Here is a 22,304-nt window from a genome sequence, read left to right as displayed (position 1 = left end):
AAGGGGTGCCTCTGCCCTGGTGTCTCTGGAAGGACTCTGTTTTAGGGCTGGGGGGAGTGTTTGCTAAACCCCCCCCCTCCCACTTTTTCCTTCCAGAGACAGAAGGGCATTTTTCCCCCCCCCCCCCCCCAATAATTTTATTGATTTTTGCAAATAGAAATAGTTGCACATTCAGCTACATACAAACAAACAGCTTCATTTATATACCGCTTCATACTGAACTGACAGTGTCTAAGCGGTTTACACTGTGAACTCATTGCCCCCAACAAACCATCTGGGGTCTCGTTTTAGCGAAGGATGCAAGCCTGAGTCCAGCTTGAGCCCTTTCGCTGGTCTTGAACCCGCAACCTTATGGTTTTGAGCGAGTGGCTGCAGGACAGGCAGCACTGAACCACTGTGTCACTTTAATCCATTGATGAATTCCTTACTAACTATTCTCTAACAACAACTTCCATCTACTACAATTATATATCTTCTTTCCAACTGACTCCGTCAGCCCTTGACTTCCACTCCCCCCTTTCATTTCTTACCGACTTCCTTTAATCATTCTCCCCCCCCCCATTTAATCTCTATAATATTTTAAGATTGGTGACTTTATAGCTTATTCTTTCTACTATCATCCTCTCTCTATATCTAATTCAATTTTTTAAAAGTTTTGTATGTACATTGTCTCCAAAATTGTCTCAGAAATTAAGAGACGACTCCTTGGAGAAATTCAGTGTAGAGCGGCCAGTAGCAACTGCGTAGATAAAGGAGCAACGGGGAGAAAAGATATAGAGGAAGAATAGACAAGTTACTTCAGGAGAGATGTTAAGTAGAGTTGATTTTGCCAGACGTTATGAAAAGAGGCCATGGTTTAGGTTAAAGAACGTATAGAGAAAGGCTTTTCTATCTTGGCTGCCTTTGGGGTTGCCGGCTGGGTGCTGGGGATCTGTTTGCACATGGCCTCCTTCATCTTTCTAAACCGGACTTTTCCTGAACTTCCACTTGAATGGCTGACCTGGTTTTATGATTTTACAGCCTTTGCTTTTGGTGTCATATTGTTGGGTGCCACTTTGAGTCCCATTCTGGGGATGGGAATCCCAGGGCATAGGCGCTCCTTCCCTGTCTGCTTGCAAGAGACCCATCTGTCTTGCCAGGCCTCCTCCTTCTCCTGCCGAAACTCATTGGGCTCCCTTCTTCTTCCCAGGGCAACTGGGGTCTCCCCTGTGCCAGCAAGCAAGTGGCATGCAGGTCTCCTCTGAAGGAGGGAACTCCTGGTCCTGGCATTGCTTGGCTTGCTTCCCTGTGCAATGAGTCACTGCCCAGATCAATGGATGGGAGCCTTGAAAGCATCTGGAAGCCCCTGCAGGGTTTGATTTTGTAATGGGCAGCAGAAGTGGATGCCCAATGGTTTGGGAGTGCCTTTCAACACCGAGAAAGGCAAGGTACTGCACTTAGGGCGGGAAAATGAAACACACAGATATAGGATTATGGGGGACACCTGGCTGAATGAATCTAAGTGTGAAAGGGATCTGGGAGTCCAAGTAGACCACAAGTTGAACATGAGTCAACAGTGTGATGCAGCAGCTAACAAGGCCAATGAGGTTTTAGGCTGCATCAATAGAAGTATAGTGTCTAGATCAAGGGCAGTTATAGTGCCACTGTATTCTCCTTTGGTCAGACCCCACCTGGAATAACACTGTGTCCAGTTCTGGGTGCCATAATTCAAAAAGGATGTGGAGAAACTGGAGCCATGTGTCCAAAGGAGGGTCACCAAAATGGTGAAGGGTCTGGAAACCATGAAGCCCTATGAGGAAAGACTCAGGGAGCTGGAGATGCTTAGCTTGGAGAAGAGAAGGTGAAGAGGTGATAGGATAGCCATGTTTAAATATTTCCTGCATGGCAGAATGGGGTTGGGCTGGATGGCCCCTGAGGTCTCTTCCAACTCTGTGGTTCTATTATTTTATCATTCCTAAGATGGCAGGAACTGGCCTAAGGAGGAGGGACAAGGGCCACTTCCACAGGTGGAAGGAGCATGGATGTTGCAAATGCAAGCCTTCTTGGGTGTTACGTATTCGGCCTGCGCAGGGGAAGCGCATCAGTGTGATGGCTTCATAAGAGCGAAGTTGGTGTGCAATGTCTGCTCGGCATCATCATCATCATCATCATCATCATCATCATCATAGGATTTATTTATATGCTGCCCAATCACTGGGAATCTGGGCGGCTTACAACAGAGGGGATAATAGACGGTTCCCTGCCCTCAGGCTTACAGTCTAAAAGACACAACACAAAAGGAGAAGGGAATGGTGGGGGGGAGGCCGGGCCGATGGCGTTGGGCCTGTCCTTTCACTCCCTCTAAGGCCAGAAGATATCACAGCCACACACACCTCTTTGTATTTCCTGTGCTTGCAGTCCCTTGGTCCCGCTCCCTTTCTCTGGGCACTCACTGCATGCTTAACTTAATGCTCAACTTAAGTTTTAATTTGCTGCAATGCTAGAAATTTGGGGACCGAAGGGGGAAAATCGTTGTTGTTACATGCCTTGAAGTTGCGTCTGACTTTAAACAGAGGCTGGATGGCCATCTGTCAGTGGGGATGCTTTGATTGTGAGGTCCTGCATGGCAGAAGAAGAAGGGGGTTGGACTTGATCAGGGCCCTTTTTGGGGTCTCTACCAACTCTATGGTTCTATGATTCTATGACTTATGGTGACCCTAAGGCTAAGCTATCCTGGGGTTTTCTTGGCAAGATTTGTTCGGAGGAGGTTTGCTATTGCCATCTTTTCAGGCTGAGAGAGTGTGACTTGCCCAAGGTCTCCCAGTGGGTTTGGATTGCCAAACTGGGAATTGAACCTGGTCTCCAGCATCATAATCCAGCACTAACCACTGGATCATACTGGGGAGGGGAGAATGTTTACATTGGGCTGCAGTGCCCTCATTTTGTCACACACAAACCCTATTGCTACCCCTCTTTGTAGGCGTTTAAGAAGGTGGGGGAAATGCCAAGTGTGCCAATGCTGGGTGCATTTCAGTCAGACGCATGGAGGCACCGATTCCTTGGTGGGTTTGGGTCAGACGAATGGGCACAAGCTCTGTTTTTCCAGGGAGGGATCCCACTGCCAACAAGGAGGGCCAAGGGAACAGCCACAGGCAGCTCACCCAGGTCACCTTTTTTGCCCCTTTGCAGGTGATGGCAACCCCAAAGAGAGCAGCCCTTTCATCAACAGCACCGACCTGGAGAAGGCGAAGGAGTATGATGGGAAGAACATGGCTCTCTTTGAGGTCAGCAATGTGTGGGGCAGTGGGTCTGGGGTGGGATGGACAAGTGACCAGGGCATGTATTCAGGGCCAAGGACCCATTTTGCATGCAGATGGTCCTGGGTCCCTCCAGCAGCCCTTCCAGCACAAAGGAGGATTCAATGGAGGGTGCTGGGAAAGGCCATCTGAGTTGCTGCCGGTCAGAGCCAAGCAATGGGCCAATGATCCTTGGGGCCACCCCTTGCCCATGGCTCCCCAAAAGGCAGTTCTGTATGGAAGCAGAGGGGTGAAGCTTAAGGGGCAGAACAAGCCCAGGTTTGCAGTAACCCAAGGGCTGAGTCCCCAGCATCCCCAGGTCATAGGATCTGTGAGAGGATGATGGGCTAGAAGAGCTTTCCTTCCTTGAGAGGCCCAGAAGAGCAGCTGACCGCCTGAGCAGACTGACCAGGGCAAGGTGAGCAACTAGGGAGAGCGGAGATTGTGGGTAGCTTCATGGCACAAGGGCATCGCATCTGCACCTGGCAACCCCTGCTTTCTTTCATTTGTTTCCATCCTGCCTTTCTCCCTCTCTGGGACCCAGGGCAGCTCACAGCATGAGTTAAAGCAGAAGAAGAGCTCCAAGAATGAATAATGCAGACATTTATAAACAATTAAACAAGCAGTCATATTAAAAACATTAATTTAAAACAGTTTAAAAGACAGTCGGTATTGTACTGGCATTGAAAGCTTCTGCCTGCTTGGCTTTTTTAAAATGGGAGCTGGCCCTGATCCTAAATGCAGGACTCAAAACCGGTCTTTGCGAAACGGAAGCCACTAGCCTTCATTGTGGTTGAGTGACTGCAACTCCCATCAGCCCCATTAAACAGCATAGGCAGTGGCAAGGAATGCTGGGAGCTGTAGTCCATGCCATGCCCATCCCTGCCTTAGATGGCCTTTATGCCTTTATGGCCATTTAGACCATTATCTCATGCTCCTTCGCCCCATTCCTGTTATTCCAACACTTTTGCAGCAGGTTGTAGATGCCAATTATGTTCAAGCAAGAAAAGGAAAACCCAAACATTTGGTAATACTTTTTTTTAACCACCAAAAATGCTTGGAGCATGTGTGGCTTTTGCCTTTTAAACCTGCTTAGTCCTGTATGACCAAAAACCCTATAAAAATGGAGCTGGCTTCTGCTGCTGCCCTGGTGCTGAATGCAACATGCCTTGGATGCGAGCCCCATTTTCGTTGCAGGAAAGGGCAACAGATTCGCAGGCTAAAAATAAAACAGAAGGGACATTTGCGTCCGTGGACCAGCTCAGCTGGCAGCCCCGGAATAGAAAGAGGCCTTAAAAAGAAGGAGAAACAAAGGATGCTGGGCTGTGGCATGCCCACGCCAGGCCAGAGGCTGGCATCAGCCCTGTTTACTGGTCACAGAATGACCCAGGATGGCTACAGAGGCGAGGTCTGGGCCGTGGGACCCACACAGCGGCTCATGGGAGAGTAGGAAAGGGAGCCATGGGGCAAAGGATGGAGAGGAGCTGGTGGTGGGTTGTAGGGTCCTCCAGGGAAGAAGCCCCCAGTCCTGCCCCCACAACTCATCCTCCTTTCCTTCGGCCCCATAGGAGGAAATGGACACCAGCCCCATGGTGTCCTCTTTACTCAGCGGCCTGGCCAACTACACCAACCTGCCCCAAGGCAGCCGGGAGCACGAAGAGGCTGAGAACAATGATGGAGCCAAGAAGAAGCCGGTCAAGGTGTGCAGTGGGGGGCTTGGGGGGCAGGGAGGCTGCATTTGGGGGGCCTACAAGGGGAGAAGCTGGCCTGGGCCTCTTGGGCCGGAGAGAGGCATTTGGGGTCTCCTGGAGCAGCCCCCAAAACAGAGGTCCCTTTTGGCCCATGTGCGGACGATTCTGAGAGCAGCAGCACAGAAGTGAATGAATTGGCTGCTGAATTAAACCAAAGATAGAGTCCCATGGGGAAGCCATGTTCATCCCTGAAACATCAGTGAGGCTTCACAGCCTGGACTTATGCAGCTTGACTCAATTACTCAAGGAATGCACAAAATCTGGGGGGTGACAGAAACACTGGGAGATCTAGGAAAGGGCTATGGAAGGAGAGGAAACTGATTGCATCCTTTCCCCTTCAGCTCTGGGCCCCTGAGTTGTCAAATGGCAAATGCAACAACTGCCCCATTGCAGTTGCACCAATTGACCCATTGCAATTCCACCAATTGCCCCATTGCAATTTCACAAACTGCCCCACTGCAATTGCACCAACTGCTCCATTGCAATTTCACCAACTGCCCCATTATTAATGCAGCCTGGTCTTGGGGGGTGACCATTGACGGGTGTTGAGAGAGGTGGGAGAGGCACTCTCTCTGTGCCAAGGGGCTGCTTCTCATTTCGGGGGGGCCACGAAGATGCCACAGAGTGTGGGGTGTGCATGTGAGGAATTTGGGGCAGTGGGGGGGTTGGCACCTGTCTCCTTCTCACTGCCCTGTGCTTCTCCCCACAGGCTCCTCGAATGGGCACCTTTATGGGTGTCTACTTGCCCTGCCTGCAGAACATCTTTGGCGTCATCCTCTTCCTCCGATTGACATGGGTTGTGGGCATCTCTGGGATCATGGAGTCCTTCTGCATGGTCTTGCTCTGCTGCTCCGCCGTGAGTCGCTTCTGGACATTTGGGGCAGAGATGGGTAGCACATGGGGAGGCGCTCTCGGTTAAACCAGAGGAATCACTCCAGACATCTGACCCTGCCTTCTTCCAGTGGCAGAAAGGAGTCAGATTAGATGGTACCTGGGGCCTCTCCATCTCTCCAGTTCTGTGGGTCTAATGCTCTGGGACGCTCAGCCACAGGGAGCATGGTGCTTTGAAATGCCCACCTCCTGGATTAACCTTCACTGGGACGCACACCTGCCCAGGATGCCATGGAGGGAGGACGACGACAAAAAGGAGGGCATTGCCCCCAATGAAGAATTCTGCCCCTCCAATGAAATGTCCATTCAGACTGCACAATTTCTAGTGCTGCAGAAATGAAAAACTTCAATTGAGCATTTAGAAACAGAAGCTGGCACTGTGCCCCATAAGTGTCCTAACCCTGATATACAACACCATAATTCTTCCAATTCACATTTACAGTCATTGCATGATCACAATGACCAAAGTGCTCTCCAAGTCTACCTCATAGTGCCCCCAATGCATCCATTTCCAAGGCTCTGGAGAAAGGGCCAGCCCTGGGCGTGGGGCACGTGAGCAGAGGCAGGCAGCTGAGACTGGATCCCACTTTTGGGGATCTCTGGAGATGCCTGTCTCAGTGCAACCCTCGGCCTGGAGGGGCCTGAAGATGTCCTTAATCACTGCCCCATTTGGAAATGGCTTCATTGGGAAGAAAAGGGAGATTTCAAAGATGCAGGGTTTTGCAAGGTGGTATTGGGAGACCTTGCAGCTGTGTCTCTGCAGAGATGTTTCCTGATGCAAGATCTTGACCTGAGTTTAAGCATCCAAAGAAAAGAGGCAGGCAAAGATACCGAGGGAATATGAAAATGCAGCAAAGAGAGGCATTCTAGGTGTGAAGGATTTTCAGTGTGCCATTCCTTACAATGCTAGAAATTTGGGGATGCAAGGCCCTTGGTTTATCCCTCCCCTCTACCTATATCCCTGTGGGCTGCCCAGTTACTTCCTTGCTGGGCATGGGAGCTTCAGCCACTGCCAGCCAAAGGCATCTGCCTGGCTGAGAATGGATGCACCTGCCTGGCTGGGTGGCGGAGCAGGGAGAGCAGCCAGTCACCCAACCAGGACGGCCGATTAATCCCGGTCGCTGGGCCGCTCTGGGTGCTCCCTGGCCCAGATGCTCTGCTTGGCCCATCTGTCTTGGGGCAACTCCCGGCAGCGACAGCCCTGAGCCACGCAAGTCCCGCCTGGCTGCTCCTTGGAGAATGAGCGATCGGCCCACTTCCAGATCCTGGCCAAAGGCCCTGGTTATGGTCACCCTGCCAAGGGCAGCAATGACTGCTAGGGTGTCTGAGAAGATCTTTGCAGACAAATGAGCAAATGGGCAAAGAGAGGGCATGCCCTGCATTGTCTTCAGGTTGACCTGGGTTCAGGCTCATCGTTGGACCAGGAGCAGATAAAGACCCAGATGCTATGGGGCTGGGCCACCCATCATCCCCATGGTTGAATGGAGGGGAGCAGGGATGGCAAGAGGCTACAGTAAGCATCCCTGGAGCCAGGGAAGGGTCTGCGTTGCCAGCCACTGCCACTGCCACCCCCATCCCAACGTGGGTGACTTCTAGGACAACTGTGGGTGACCTGGGACCCTTCCAGAGGGGCAAGATCCCAGCACCAAGGGGTCTGGGTTCAAGGGGAAGCAGGGACTTGGAGCCTGAGCAATCCTCCTTCTCCAGAGGGTAGTCTTTGTTTCCTCTGTTTGACCACAAACCCTTTGCCAGCCACCATGGCTCTCTCTCGCCACTCACTGGAAGCCCTCTTTCTTGGCTGGGGGTCACTCTGTCAGAGCCCTTCTCCCCTTGCCCTTCACCCAAACTATATGCCTCCCTGCGTTTTACAACAGAGGCTAGGTGTCCATCTGCCATGAGGGCTTTGATGGTATCTTCCTGTGTGGCAGAAAGGGGTTCAAATGGATGGCCCTTGAGGTCCCTTCCAAGTCAAGGATTCTAGGATTTCATAAATTCCAAGGAAACAGATTCCACCTAAACCTTAGGAAAAGTTCCCTGATTGTCAAAGCAATTCGATAGTGAAAGATGTCACTGCTTCAAAGGAGTGTGGTGGAGTCTCCTTCTCTGGAGGTTTTCAGGGGCTGGAAGGCCATCTGTCATAAGGAGGGCTTTGATGGTGTCTTCCTGCATGGCTGAATGGAATTCGAATGGATGGCCGGGGGGGGGGGGATGATTCTGTGACTCCATGATTCCTCCCTTTCCTCCATGCATTCAGGGCTTCATGGGATCATGGGGTGGGGCCATCCAACCCCACCCCACCCCACCCCACCCCTTCCATTCCCTACCCTCTACCCTTTCCATCTGGAGAAGACCACCAGCAGCCATCAGTGTGTCCAGTGTGCCTTCCCATGCGCAGGAGGAGACCTACCCCCCCTCTGGGAAAAGGCAGCCCTGGGTCCCTGTAACCCATGCTCCCCCTCCAATGCCTCTTCCTTTTCTCCCCACAGACGATGCTGACCGCCATCTCCATGAGTGCCATTGCAACCAACGGAGTGGTGCCAGGTCTGTAGAGGGCTGGGGTTGGTTGGGTGGGTGGGCAATGATGCATGGTTGGTCTTTAAGGCCTGGGGTTGATGGAGGCTTTGCTGAAGCACCTTGGGCTTGTGAGGAGGGTTTTCCTTTGGTCCGGCTTTGAGCAAAGGCATCCATGCCCTGGGAGGTGCAAAGAGCATGTGCCCAGATGGCATAGGGCTACTGCTGAAGTGAGGGAGCCCTTTCCCACAAACACACAAATCCAGGGCTTACTCTGGGGAAATGGCAACCGGGGGGAATGAACCCCCAGCCCACCAACCAGGACAAGGGGCTGCATATGTCGCTTACTCCTCCTCCTTCTCTGCTGTGGATGGTTGGGGTGGATGGTTGGATGGACACTCTTCCAAGCACCATGTCCACTTAGAAGCCCTTCCAAGTGTCCAGTGGAGCATGTGTGTATGTGTGCACCTTCAGGTCTCCCGTCGACGTATGGTGCCACCATGAATTTTTCTTAGAGAAGGGACCCTCAGAGGTGGTTTTACTACTTCCTTCCTCTGAAATACAATCTAGAGCATCTGTTATTCATTGGCGGTCTGCCATTCCACTACTAACCAAGTTCATTAGCAAAGACCTTCATCCCCAGAAGGGATGCTTTCCTCCTAGAGATGTGTTGCCCAATGCTTGCAAGTGGCTCCCAAGAAAGGGAAGGGGTGCCTCCATGGGAGGAACGGGGCTCTTCCCAGATGGGCCACAATCTTTTCAGGGGACACAGGGACTTCTGGTAAGTCCCTTGGGTGGCTGGGCAGCAGGGGGCTGCTTTGTCAGCAAGGAGGGCCTTTCTGCTGTTGGGTTTTATTGATGCCCCCTCTTTGCCCATCTCTTTTCCCTCTCTGTATGCATTTCCAGCCGGTGGGTCCTACTACATGATCTCCCGTTCCCTCGGCCCAGAGTTCGGGGGCGCCGTGGGTCTCTGCTTCTACCTGGGCACCACTTTTGCAGGTGCCATGTACATTCTGGGCACCATTGAGATCCTGCTGGTGAGTTGTGAGGGAAAGTGGGCACAGGTGGCACTTTTTGCAAGGGACATGGGCTGCAGTAGCAGCAGAAATGCGGCGTGCAAATCCAATGCCGCCTCCCTTCGGCACAGAGGCACATGCAACTTCCACACAACCCAGAAAATGTCCTGCCTTGACTTGTTAAAAGCAGCACAACAAAAACAACCACATTTCCATTCACTCCCAACTGCCCTCCAGCCATTTTTCCAGTGCTCTGTAGTGCTTCTTATCCCTCTGTGAGATTTGGCTGCCCCTTTCCATTCTTCGTAGATCTCCTAGCAGAATCCATTTTGCAGAAATGAGCAATGGAAGGAGGAATTTGGGTTTCATGGCAGCCCAGTGAAAAGACACTGTGGAGGTGATAGAGGGGCTGAGTCCTGGCAGAAGGGGGCAATTTATCCCCAGATCTTTCCGGAACCCAGCACTTGTCATCGGGGAGAATGACTAGGCTGGGATTTAAGTCTTGCAGCCAAGATTTTGCTCATGTCTCCTGCCAAACTGCAGAATTCTTGCAGTTTGGCACTGCTTTAACTGGGAATCCTGGGATTTGTAGTTCGTTGTGGGTGCCCTGTCATAGAAGGCTAAATATCTCACAAAACTACAAGTCCCAGAATTCCATAATATGGAGTCATGGAAGTGAAAGCAGTATCCAAGAGCATTAATTCTGCATTGTAGATGCAGCCCATGAGTGCATGTGCCCCTGCATTCCTAGTAGTCTTTCTAGGACAATTTATGCCCTTCTCCTTTCATGTTCTCATCCACAAACACTGGACTGCCCCCAGCCCTCATAATCTCTGGGCCCTTGGTCTCTCCTCCCCACCTTTGAAGCCCCCCCAAAGTTGGCAGCAAGGCCTCCTTGAAGCGCAGTGTAAGGAAATCTATGGCCAGGACGTTGGCCAGCCTATTGCACACCCCAATCCCAAAGGCAATGCACTTTCAACAAATACTAGATTGCAGAATGATGTTGAGGTGCATCACTTCATGCATCCATGTACATTCCTCTTTGGAGTAGCATGTGTGCCCAAGTCACTTGCTGACTTAGGATGATCCCATGAATTTCATATGGCAACGGATAGTCAGAGGAGGTTTGCCATGGCATTCTTCTGAACATTATAGTCTAGCAGCCCCTGACTTTCCTTGCCATCCCTCCCATCCAAGTACCAACCAGGCCTGGCCCTCCTTAGCTCCCATGATCAGACAAGGTATTTTGCTCTGAATCCCCCCAAAACCCCTTCTTTCTATGGACTGGGACTGACTTTGGCACCCGGCAGCCTCCCCCTGCTTTTGCATGGAAGCTGGTTTTTCAGCAGAGATGGATTTCTCCTTGATTGATTGAAAGAGCGGGATTAGCATCATAGTCCACTTTAGTCCAGACTAGAATAGGCCCATTGAATCCATGGGATTCATCCAAAGGCTCCATTCTAGTCAAACAAACCCATAAGCATTCAGGCCCTTGCATCTGTTGTTGTTCTGTCCATCAGGTTGGCTTTATGCTGACCCTTTGGATGCGAGACCTCCAAAAAGAGCCCCCACCACCCATCCCATCATCCCCAGCCCTGCAGACTCAAGGGCAGCTGTCCTGGCGCCCGGGATGGGGTTTGTCCACCTGTCCTACGGTCATCCCTGCCTTTTCCAATTTCCCCAAAATTATTATCTCTTACAATGAAGGCCATTATGGAAGCATTTTAAACTGAGGACTTCTGCTGGAATTGTAATAGGGATTAATGGGAAATGCAGCTGAGTTGGCTTGGAATCGGGGGGGGGGGGGGGCTTTGCACCTTTGCTGGTGCCTCTCTCTTTGGCTGAACCCCCAGATCCCTCCTGAACCCCATCTGGGTCCCTGGCCAGGCCAGGCCCTCTCTCTCCCCAAGGGTTTCTGTGGGGCTCACCCAAGTGCTGAGCTGCAATAATCCAGTCTTGGGCTGAGTCCTCCTTCCACCTCCTTCTCTGCCAGGTCTGCAACTTCCTATCTCTTTGTGCACTAATGGCCATCACTGAATTGGACCTGCAACCTCATTTCCATACACAAAGGGTTTGTACTTTGTATTGGCATCCTCACATACCAATGGCATATATAGGTCTGTCCCTGGCTTTCCACTCCACCAAATGCATCTGAGGAAGTAGACTGAAGTCTAGGAAAGAAGCTCCAACTTCTTTATTTCAGTGAGTCTCAAAGGTGCTGCTACAAGATCTCTCATGATGATGATGATGATGATGATGATTGCATCCAAATGCATCTGAGGAAGTAGACTGAAGTCTAGGAGAGCCCCTCTGCCAATTTCTTTCTTTCATTTAGTCTCAAAGGTACAGCAGGGTCTCTCTATGAACGGATTCTACAGCTATATCTTTGCATTCTATTCTTACTATTACCATTACCATTATTATTCTTTCTTTCTTACCAGCCTCTCCTCATTGAGCAAGGCTGTGAACAACAACAATTAACAAGCAAACAGACATCAATTTAAAAGGACCAGTAAGATGTACGCATATTAAAACCATCCATATCTAAAATTCATGATTTAAAAATCATCCAGATAATAAGGCTGTCAGGAGAGACTGGTCTTCAATGCTCTTTTAAATTCAGACAGTGTTCAGCTGTCAAAGCCCTTCTGGAAGGCCATTCCTGAGTCCTGGGGCGGCTGAAGGAAAGGTCCTCGGGGTGATGGTTGCCAACCTATAGCCCTGGCTGACTGGAGTCAACGTCCGCCAGAGGACCTGAGTGTATGGAGTGGGTTATATGGTGATACTATAGGTAACCTTTTGAAAGCTCACACCAAACGGGTCTCGAAGAGAAACAACAACACAGAAAGAACCACAACCGGGAAACATCACCCAAGGTGACTTTCTGCTGTGCTTTCTGCAACCGGACTTGTTTATCCCGAATTGGCCTTCTTAGCCATCGACGCGCTGCTTGTAGAAAGCGAGGGACCATGAGTCCTTCCTGAATTTTCGTTCGTGAAGAAAAGCCAGAGAGATAGGTAACCTTGCCCTTCTCCCCCTCTCAGGCCTACATCTTCCCTGCGATGGCCATCTTCAAGGCGGAGGATGCCAGCGGGGAAGCGGCCGCCCTTTTGAACAACATGCGGGTCTACGGCACATGCGTCCTCACCTGCATGGCCACCGTGGTCTTCGTGGGCGTCAAGTACGTCAACAAGTTCGCCTTGGTCTTCTTGGGCTGCGTCATCCTCTCCATCCTGGCCATCTACGCCGGCGTCATCAAGTCGGCCATCGACCCACCCTCCTTTCCGTAAGTCCTGCATTGGGAGGGAGGATAGGGATGTTGGGGGGGGGGCTCACTGTCTCACACATTCACATGTTGGAAAAGCTCCCCCCCCCCCCTTCCTTCCCACCAGTTTGAATGCAGGGATGTTTCTCTCTGGAAGCAACCCAGGAAGCAAAGACTTGAGCTAAAAAGGCCAATGCAATTTTAGGCTGCATCAATAGAAGTTTAGTGCCTAGATCACCTTTGCCTTCCAACTCCAAACCGTCTTGGATGAAGCCAATTATCTGGACCCATTTCAAACTGGCTTCAGAGTGGGACACGGAGTTGAGACTGCCACGGTCACCTTAGTCGATGATCTCCGTCTGGGCATCTACAGGGGAAATGTAACCCTGTTAGTGCTCTTGGACATCTCTGTGGCCTTCGATACCATCGACCATGGTATCCTTCTGGAACGCCTGAGAGATTTAGGTATCGGGGGCACTGTGCTCCAGTGGTTCCGATCCTATCTCTCGGGAAGGCTCCAGTCGGTGAGGCTGGGGGACAGTTGCTCTCGTAAAAGAGAGCTGGCATCTGGCTTCCCTCAAGGCGCCATTCTGCCCCCCATGCTGTTTAACATTTACATGAAGCCACTGGAAGAGATCATCCGGAAGCATGGAGCTCGGTGTGATCAGTACGCTGATGACACCCAGATCTATCTCTCCATGTCTCCGACTGAGACAGTGACTAAGGAAGGCATCTCTCCTCTGGACGCCTGCCTGGGGTCAGTAATGGGCTGGATGAGGGAAAACAAACTCAGGTTGAATCCAGAGAAAACAGAGGTACTCGTGATAGGTTCGCCTGGCCCGGGCAGGGAAATTTGTCATCCTGTCCTTGATGGGATTAAACTTCCCCTGAAGGACAAAGTCCACACTTTGGGAGTACTCCTGGACTCATCTCTACAGTTATCATCCCAAGTGAGTGCTTGGTACCAGCTGCGGCTGATATGCCAACAGTGTCCCTGTCTGGACCAAAAGGACCTTGAAACGGTAGTACATGCGCTGGTAACCTCTCGCTTGGATTTCTGTAATGCGCTCTACATGGGGCTACCTTTGTACCAGGTTCGGAAGCTTCAGTTAGTCCAAAATGCTTACCTCTTCCAACAAGCATATACCCCCCGACTCTCCATAAAGTAAATCACTCTCAAATAGAAGTCTATCTTAGGATGTTAACCGCGATTTGCACACTGTATGTTTTTAGATAGAATATTGCTTTTATACTCTGATTTTAAAGAATTTGTTATTAGAATTATTATGTACTGTTGAATTATATATTCTGACTGTAATACCCACTTCGATCTGTCAGGAGAGGCGGGAAAACATAAATAAAACATTATTATTATTATTATTATTATTATTATTATTTGATCAAGGAAAGTAATAGTGCCCCTCTATTCTGCTTTGGTCAGGCCTAATCTAGAATGCTGTGTCCAGTTCTGGGCAAAACAATTCAAAAAGGACGTTGAGAAACTGGAGCCATGTGTCCAAAGGAGGAAGACTAAAATGGTGAAGGGTCTGGAAACCATGGAGCCCTTTGAGGAAGGACTGAGGGAATTGCTGGGGATGTTTAGCCTGGAGAAGGGTTAAGAGGCGATATGATATGAGCCCTATTTAAATACTTGAAGGGGAGTCATAGTGAGGAGGGAGCAAGCTTGTTTTCTGCTGCTCCAGAGAATAGGACCCAATGGAGCAATGGATGCAAGCTCCAGGAAAAGAGATTCCAGCTCAACATCAGGAAGAATGTCCTGATGGAAAGAGCTTTTGACAGGGGAACATACTCCTTCCTCGGAGTCCCCTTCCCTGGAGGTCTTTAAGCAGAGGCTGGATGGCCATCATCTGTCAATGGGGCTGCTTTGATTGCGAATTCCTGCATGGCAGAAGAAGGGGGTTGGACTGGATCGGGGCCCTTCTTTGGGTCTCTTCCAGCTCTAGGAACCTATGATTCTAAGTGCATCTGAAAACAAAAGATGACAGAGAAGTTGCAACCCACAAAACAGTGGATTTTTTGCTTCTTCTGAATCAGGCAAAGATGCTAAAAATGATACAGGAGCAAAACCATAAAATACAAATGAAGCCGGTGTTTGTCAGGATGTGGCTGTTCTGGATTCAGGTCTTGCTGGAGGTGGGCCTCTCCTCCTTCTGGCCCTTGGAATGGAAAACCACCAAGTGCCCTTAGCAAGACAAAGGGAGAGGCCCTTCTTGAGACCCAAGTTGTCCCCATCCTTTGTGAAGCCACACGCTCCTTTGTTGGTCAGAGAGCAATGAATTTCTAAAGGAGCCCTCCATGTTTTTGCCTCAGGAAACATTTTTTAAGGTGCTGTTTTGGTAAAATACAATGCAGTCCTATGCTTTACCTTTGCTGGAAGCATGAGGAACCTCAAATGGTCAAGCCCCAGTCCATTAGCCCTCTCTATAGGCCTCCCCTGATGAGTCTCAAGTGTGGCCTCTTTCATCCAGAAAGCATAGCCAAGGGCAGCTGTGCTGCCATGCAGCAAAGCACAATGACATCCACAAAACAGGGATACCTTCATTGGGCCACCCAAAATGCGCAAAATCCATGTTGCAAGCTTTCAGAGCTCCACTGGCTTCTTCATCGAGCAAAGATTAAAAAAGAAGAGCGGGGGGGGGGGGGGGGAATTAAGGCAATGTCAGTCCAAAGCCTGCATTGTGTCAAGATGTGGCTGTTCTCAGTATTGGAGGGAGACTCTTGCAGGGAGGGCCTTCCTCCTTCTGGCCATTTGGGTACTCCAAAGAAATTGCATTCCCCCACACACACACACACACACATTCGCTGGGGTTAGGGGCACAGGACCCCCTGGATGTGGGGAAACCAGAGATAATAAAAACACTATGTTTTTACCGGAGAGAACACTTCTCTAGGAATCTCTAGGTCCTCCAGCGCAACTTTGTGGTCAACTTCTGCCGGACATTGAGCATAGAATTGCGCTGGAGGAACTAGAGATGCCTAGAGAGAACATAGTAATCAAGATCTGCAAAAGCCAAAGTCGCAAATGTGGAGGGACAAGTGTACTTGGCCAGAGAAATTGCAGTTACACTGTGTAAGGCGGGGGGAGTGGGCTCTATTCCTTAAGTTACCCCTGTAATATACCTTCAACCTTTGTTGTTGGAGAAAGGAATTAATTACAAGTTACTTGTTATTTGTGGCAAGATGCTACCAAACTCTGGTTTCCACTGCATCCATGGGATGGACTGTGACTCAGAGGCTGAGCCTTTGCTTTGTGCGCCGGAGGCCTCTGGTTCATGCGCTCCTGCAGCATCTCAGTTAAAAGAACCAGGAGGAAGGGAAGGGAAAGACCCTCCCTGGGCTGAGACCTGGGCAGCTGAGGGAAGAAAGGAGGTCCAGGAAGACCACCGTGGGTTATATCTTCTGCACCGACCCCAGTCCTCTGCCACTGGAGCAACAGGGAACATGACTGCCCCATCCTCTACCTCTGTGATGCACCAGCAATGGCCTCTTGCATCCTGGTGGCTCTTGCAGAAGGTACTAGACCTTCTAGCACACCTGGACATCTGCATCCCTGATGGTTGTGGGGAAGTAACCCAAACAAGTAGTAGTAGTAGTAATACATTATTTCTTACCCATCTAGGCAGAGGTAGGCTGGCCCTCTGTCACTGGGGATGCTTTGACGGAGAGTTCCTGCATGGCAGAAGAAGGGAGTTGGGCTGGATCAGGGCCCTTCTTGGGGTCTCTTCCAACTCTATCATTCTGTGATTCTATGATTCATCTCTCCCCATGGATTGAGGCAGGAGACAAGCAACATCAGTCAAAACACACGTCAATTGAAGCAAAACAATCCACATCTAAAATTCACCAGTTTAAAAATCATCTGGATGAGCCTCCGGAAGAGAGAGGTCTTTTAATGCTCTTTTAAATGCAGACAGTATGTTCAGCTGACAAATCTCTTCTGGCAGGTCATGCCACAGTCTTGGGGCGGCTGAAGAAAACGTCCTCTGGCTGAGCGGAGTAAATGTCCTCCAGAGGACCTGAGCATATGGGGCAGAATATATGGCAGGAGGTGATCGTGGAGCTAACCTGGACCCAAACCACGCAGGGCTTTAAAGGGAATAATAGCCAACATTTTGGACACTTAGATACTTGCTATTTGATGCTCTTTTCTTCCCTGTTTTATTGAATCATTTCCTGTATTGCTATGTCTTTTATATGTATTATCCTACTAGAGAGGCCCCTTCCCCACCACCTTCCCTTCTCCTTTTGTGTCCTGTCTTTTTAGATTGTAAGCCTGAGGGCAGGGAACCGTCCAATTAAAAAGATTGTATGTACAGCGCTGTCTAAATTTACAGCGCTTTGTAAATAAAGGTTAATAATAATAATAATAATAATAATAATAATAATAATAATAATAATAATAAATAAAACAGCCAGTGGAGTGATTTGGGAATATAGGTGTCATCATGGGATCCCTCCTGGATGCCCCAGTCATCAGCCTGGCTGCCATATTCTGAACCAGTTGGAGTTTCCAGACTTGGTAGAGCCCAATGTAGAGCGCATTGCAGACGTCCAGCCTTGAGGTTACCAGAACACGCACCGCCAGCATTAGGTCCTCCAGATCCAGCTGAAGCTGATAGTAAGCACAAATGGGCAGAACGCATACATTAAGTAATTTCTGACATCATATTCAGCTGCTCTTCAACTGATTTTGGGGGGGCATGTGGCCCAGGCTGGGTTCATGGGGATAACCATGTTCCACATGAAAGCCATTCCCCCTGTCTGGAGACCGCAGTCCCCTCGCCTCTTCTTCAGGCTAGACCTGTTCCTTTGGGCATTTCTCCTTGCAGGACGTGGTTTCCCAGACCATGTTCATCCCGTTTTCTTTCTCCCTGGACAAGGCATCACTTATCGATGCCCGTTTTAAACTGGGCTGCCCAGACCTGGGCGCAGTGCTCCGAATGCCGTCTGACCAGCATAGAGCCAGATGCCCAGTGACCTCCTTCTTGGTTCTGCCGTCTTTGGTGCCCGCCGTCCCTCACAGCTATGTGTCATCTGCAGTTTGATAGGCACCCCCTACGACTTCATCTAGGTCATTCATAAAAACATTGAGCAGTGCTTTCTGCCTCACAAAAAGCCATCAATATGCACAAACGGAGAACAGCCGCTCAGTCGTCTGACTCTCGGTCAGCGTAACTGTAGGGCCCTCTCACCCGATGCTGCTCCAAGGAAGGGTCCTTGGTGCCATCCAAGGTCCCCAGAACCATTCCAAGAAAGGAGAAAGAATTGTAGCACCTGAGCATAAATATGGTAGTGGTCCATGGTGCATGGGACAAGGGGAGGGGATAGTCAGTCCTCCACATCAGGTAGCATAAGAAGCATTGATCTAACCCATGTTTTACTATCTTGTCCATGAAGAGACCTTGGGGGATAATGACCAGAGCCTTGCTGACATCAAGTTATAGAATCATAAAATCCTAGATTTGGAAGAGACCCCCAAGGGCCATCCGGTCGAACCTGCTTCTCCCATGCAGGAAGTCACTATCAAAGCCCTCCTTCCTGAGACAGATGGCCATCCAGCCTCTGCTTAAAAACAGCCTCCAAAGCACCATCCTCCATTGAGACAGGAGCGTCTTCCACTGTTAAATACCTCTTACTGTCAGGAAGATCTTCCTAATGTTTAGGTGGAATCTCTTTTCCTGGAGCTGCAGAAGACAAATTTGCTCCATTTTCAGCAAGACATCACTTAACACATTTAAACAGGACTATCATATCATCTCTTAACCTCCTCTTCTCCAGGCTAAACATACCCAGCTCCCTAAATTGCTTCTCAGAGAGCCTGGTGGTTTCCAGGCCCTTCTTCCTGGACATGCTTCCATATACTATACGATATATTATGACCACAGCTTTCCCATGACTTTCATGCATGCAACAGCAGAAAAAAATGTTTGCTTGAAAGTAGCTGGGTGGCCGTTTGAGCCTCGCTCCCGATGTGGAAAGGCCAGGATAGTTGGAGACCAGTAGGCTCCTTGGGCAAACTGGGAGAGACTGTGACTAGCCATCCAGCAGGCAAGGAGGCTGCAAGGGCCGTTGGGTGGGCAAGGGGTGAGATTCACTCCAGAGATGACTCCAGAGATGGCCCCTCGCATGCCAATCAGAGAGTTTGCTCCATCTCAGAGCGTGGTAGGGTCTGCCTCCTTGGAGGTCTTTAGGAAGAGGCTGGATGGCCCTCTGTCAATGGGGATGCTTTGATTGAGAGTTCCTGCATGGCAGAAGAATGGGGTTGGACTGAATCGGGGCTCTTCTTGAGGTCTCTTCCAGCTCTATGATTCTATGATTCTATCTTTCCCTTCCTTCCTTCCTTCCTTCCTTCCTTCCTTCCTTCCTTCCTTCCTTCCTTTCCTCTTCTGCCCCGATAGGATCTGCCTGCTGGGGAACCGGACCTTGTCCCGCCACGGCTTTGACATCTGTGCCAAGGTTGTCCAAGTGGGCAACGAGACCATTGGCTCCCAGCTGTGGGAACTATTCTGCACATCCCGCCTCCTCAACGCTTCCTGTGACGAGTACTTCGAGCTGAACAACGTCACCGAGATCCAGGGCATCCCTGGCGCGGCTTCCGGTCTCATCCAAGGTATGGCTGGGCCTTGCAGAGCCCTGAGATGCTGCCTCTGTGGGGAGGGATTGGGGGGCTCCAGAAGGGGGCTTGCTTTGGACACTTTTGCCAGATATCCCCCCCAGCTCCCCTTGGTGCCCACTAGCCATGCATGCTGGCCCAAAAGCCACCCTTTTGCAATCAACATATTCTGCGGATAAGAGGAATAAGCAGAGTTGTGGAGAAAGCACGTTCCTCTGTGCTTCTTTGCATTTGAGCAAACACTTTGCATTTGTGCTTTAAGCATTGTTTGTTTTGGTTGTGCATTGTGTTGTCTGTATTATGGCTGTGCATCCTCTACTTTGCATTATGTTTGTGCATCATGTATTGTACATTGCACAGTGGCATCTAGCCATTGGCATATATTGTGCAGTGTTGCTATTCTGCATTGGAGTTGTGTATTGTTGCTGAGGCACATGTTTGCATGCAAGTGTTCACACTATGCTAAGGGGATGTTGGATTGAGGCCATTATTGGCTTTTTTGGTTGAACTGATGTAGAGGAGGCTGGGCAGTGTGGACAACCTCCCCACGGGCCATGGCTAGGGCCAAGTGGCGCTCCAGACTCCCAGCGAGGGCCAGGCTGTCATGCCATGCCATGGCATAAGGCAGTTGGGCTACATGGCCCTTGGGGTCTCTTCCAACTCTGGGATTCTACAAATGCCATCACTTCAGGGAAGAGAAAGATAAATCCTTCCTCCCTGCTCCCACGTTCTTGTCAAGAGAAGCTGAAGAAAGCAGAAAAATCACTTTTCTCTCTCCCAATCCGTCCAGTGGCTCCTGCCATTCTGTTGCTTTCAAGGGAGCTGTGCATTTGGGAGGAGAGGAGGATGCATGGAGAGAAAGTCCTGCGGGAGGAGGCACCTGCAGTTCAGAGCAGATGCCGGGGCGGATGCCAGGGGCCAGGCCCTCTTTGCTACAGCTTCCTGGGGACCCCAGGAGCACCCCTAGCAGCTTGGCCTGGGGTCTTCATCCCCCCTGTATATTGGAGGGCAGTTCTCTAGGGACTGATGGGCATTGCCCACAATGTCATGGCAGGAGAGCTTGCAGGGGAACCCCTGGAATGGGAAGAGGTCAGCAGAGTCCCTTGGGCCCTTAACCTGAGCTGACAGACAGTGGTTATTTCGTATTGATGTCCTCCCCTGCCTGCCCAACTCCCTCCAGTGCCAGCAGCCGAAGACTGCCCCATTGAAGGGAGAGAAGAGCTGTTCCCTAGAGATGGCATTCCTGGCATCAGGGGGAGAACGCCAGTGCCTTCCAGCAGCTGCAGAGCAGGCAGATGTTCAACAGGGGTTGAACCGTTCCCCCCACTTTCCCATGCATATCCCAGTAACACCCGCAGTGGCCACCCAGAATGAGGGTCTAAAGCCTTGCCAACCAAAGGAGATGCCAACTGGCACCTTGTGGACCTTTCAAGCCTGGGTGAAAGGTAGAAATTCAAAGGGTGAAGCCTTCATCCTTAATGGATTTCTGCTTGTTGTGAATTCCTCCTCCAATGTGTGTTAAAAGCTGAGAAGGAAGGCATTAAGGCTGCATCCACACAGGAGACATAACCTGGTTTGGCATTGCTTTTCAGCAACTTGGCTCAAGGCTATGGAATTCTAGGGCCCATAACAAACTCCAACTCCCACAATTCCATAGCCTTGAGCCAGGGCAGTTAAAGTAGTGCCAAACCAGGTTATATCACCAGTGTGGAGGCAGCCAAAGGAACACCTTGGAGACTGGTTTATGTTAAGGGGCAGCAGGGATGACCAGTGCCCTCTGATGGCTGCACAGTCTCCCAGTGAAAGCGGAGGAAGAAGACCCCAGCTCCAGGTCCTCCCCCCTTCAGCTCAGCCCCAGCCCCCCTCTGGCTGCAAAGGCCTCGGCCAGACTCTTGGTCCTTGGTCCAGTTGGGGCCATTGCTCTGGGTCAGATCCCCTCCGGCCGTTGGGGGGGAGGGCAAGAAGCACCGAAGGTGTTGTTGGCTCCGTCTCCCTCCCCAGCCCTTCGCTGAATCTCCCGATGCTCCTGTTATCATTAATATTGCATGCTTTACTTGAGTAATTGAGTAAAAAATGCATGGGATCAGGCTGTTAGCGTGACGGAAGCGCCGGGGCTGGAAGTGGCTTCTTGCACACAGATTCTGGCATCGCTCTCCATCGCGCCGGATGGGTTTCACCTACTTAATGAACTGATCTCTGCACCGCCGTGCCATGCGCAAGCCACCGGCTCCCCTGAGCAGCAAAGGGCCCCTTGTTTTAGGGGAATGGCTCCTGGGTCACCAACACCCTCCACCTGCATAGTGTGACCAGGTGTCCTCCTTTTCCAGGACAGGTCCTATATGTCCACCTTCGGTCCAGGAGGAATTCCAAAATGCCCTCCATTTTGAGCATGACTAAGAGGCCTATTGAGTAACGCCACCTTTGCTGTTTCCTTGGACCAATGCTTCTATCTTTGCAGCCTCTCCTTGCTGCAAATGGGGAATAGGATGGGTCCTTCTAAAGTTATTTTTCCCCGAGGAGCAGTAGACGCAGTCATGGGCTTGTTGCTAGAAAAATGCAGTTTTAAGCATTCATCTTACTAAGAGTTCTATAAGTATAGTTCAAGCCAAGAAGACATTTCAGGGAAGATATAGTGTTTGTAATGTAGGAATAAATAAACTATGAGAAATGGATTTATGTTTATGTTAGTGTTCTTAGCTTTTATTTGGCATTGCCCCACATTTTCCCTACCTTTTGAGGTTCCTTGTCCTATTTCGCAGTTATTTGCTTGTTTTATTTTTATTTCAGTTATCTGCCACCTTTCTCCCAAAAAGGGACCCAAGGTCAGGACATCTGGTCCTCCTGGCAGAGTGACCAGACCCAAACGGATGGCAAGGGGCGAGCAGCCCCCATTTCCTAGCTGCTGTCTATGGGGAAGGGGCACCCTCCTGACTCAGGGCAGCTGGCAAAGGAAAGGAAGCA

General features: G+C 50.4%; 1 protein-coding gene across 2 annotated transcripts in view; it reads left to right on the top strand.

Annotated features, from left to right (window-relative positions):
* Positions 1–22,304, top strand: part of SLC12A5 (solute carrier family 12 member 5) — a 103,194-nt gene that overhangs the window by 47,729 nt on the left and 33,161 nt on the right. For both annotated transcript variants that reach the window (XM_042465997.1, XM_042465996.1), the window contains exons 2-8: positions 3,169–3,263; positions 4,844–4,975; positions 5,736–5,882; positions 8,404–8,458; positions 9,335–9,465; positions 12,489–12,730; positions 19,129–19,340. In XM_042465997.1, coding sequence (XP_042321931.1) covers positions 3,169–3,263; positions 4,844–4,975; positions 5,736–5,882; positions 8,404–8,458; positions 9,335–9,465; positions 12,489–12,730; positions 19,129–19,340 — 1,014 coding nt within the window. The remainder of the gene's footprint in view (positions 1–3,168; positions 3,264–4,843; positions 4,976–5,735; positions 5,883–8,403; positions 8,459–9,334; positions 9,466–12,488; positions 12,731–19,128; positions 19,341–22,304) is intronic.

Source organism: Sceloporus undulatus, chromosome 4 (assembly GCF_019175285.1).
Source record: "Sceloporus undulatus isolate JIND9_A2432 ecotype Alabama chromosome 4, SceUnd_v1.1, whole genome shotgun sequence".
NCBI lineage: Eukaryota > Metazoa > Chordata > Lepidosauria > Squamata > Phrynosomatidae > Sceloporus > Sceloporus undulatus.
The sequence above is the reverse complement of the archived record's forward strand: the minus strand, read 5'-3'. Positions and strand labels throughout refer to the sequence as shown.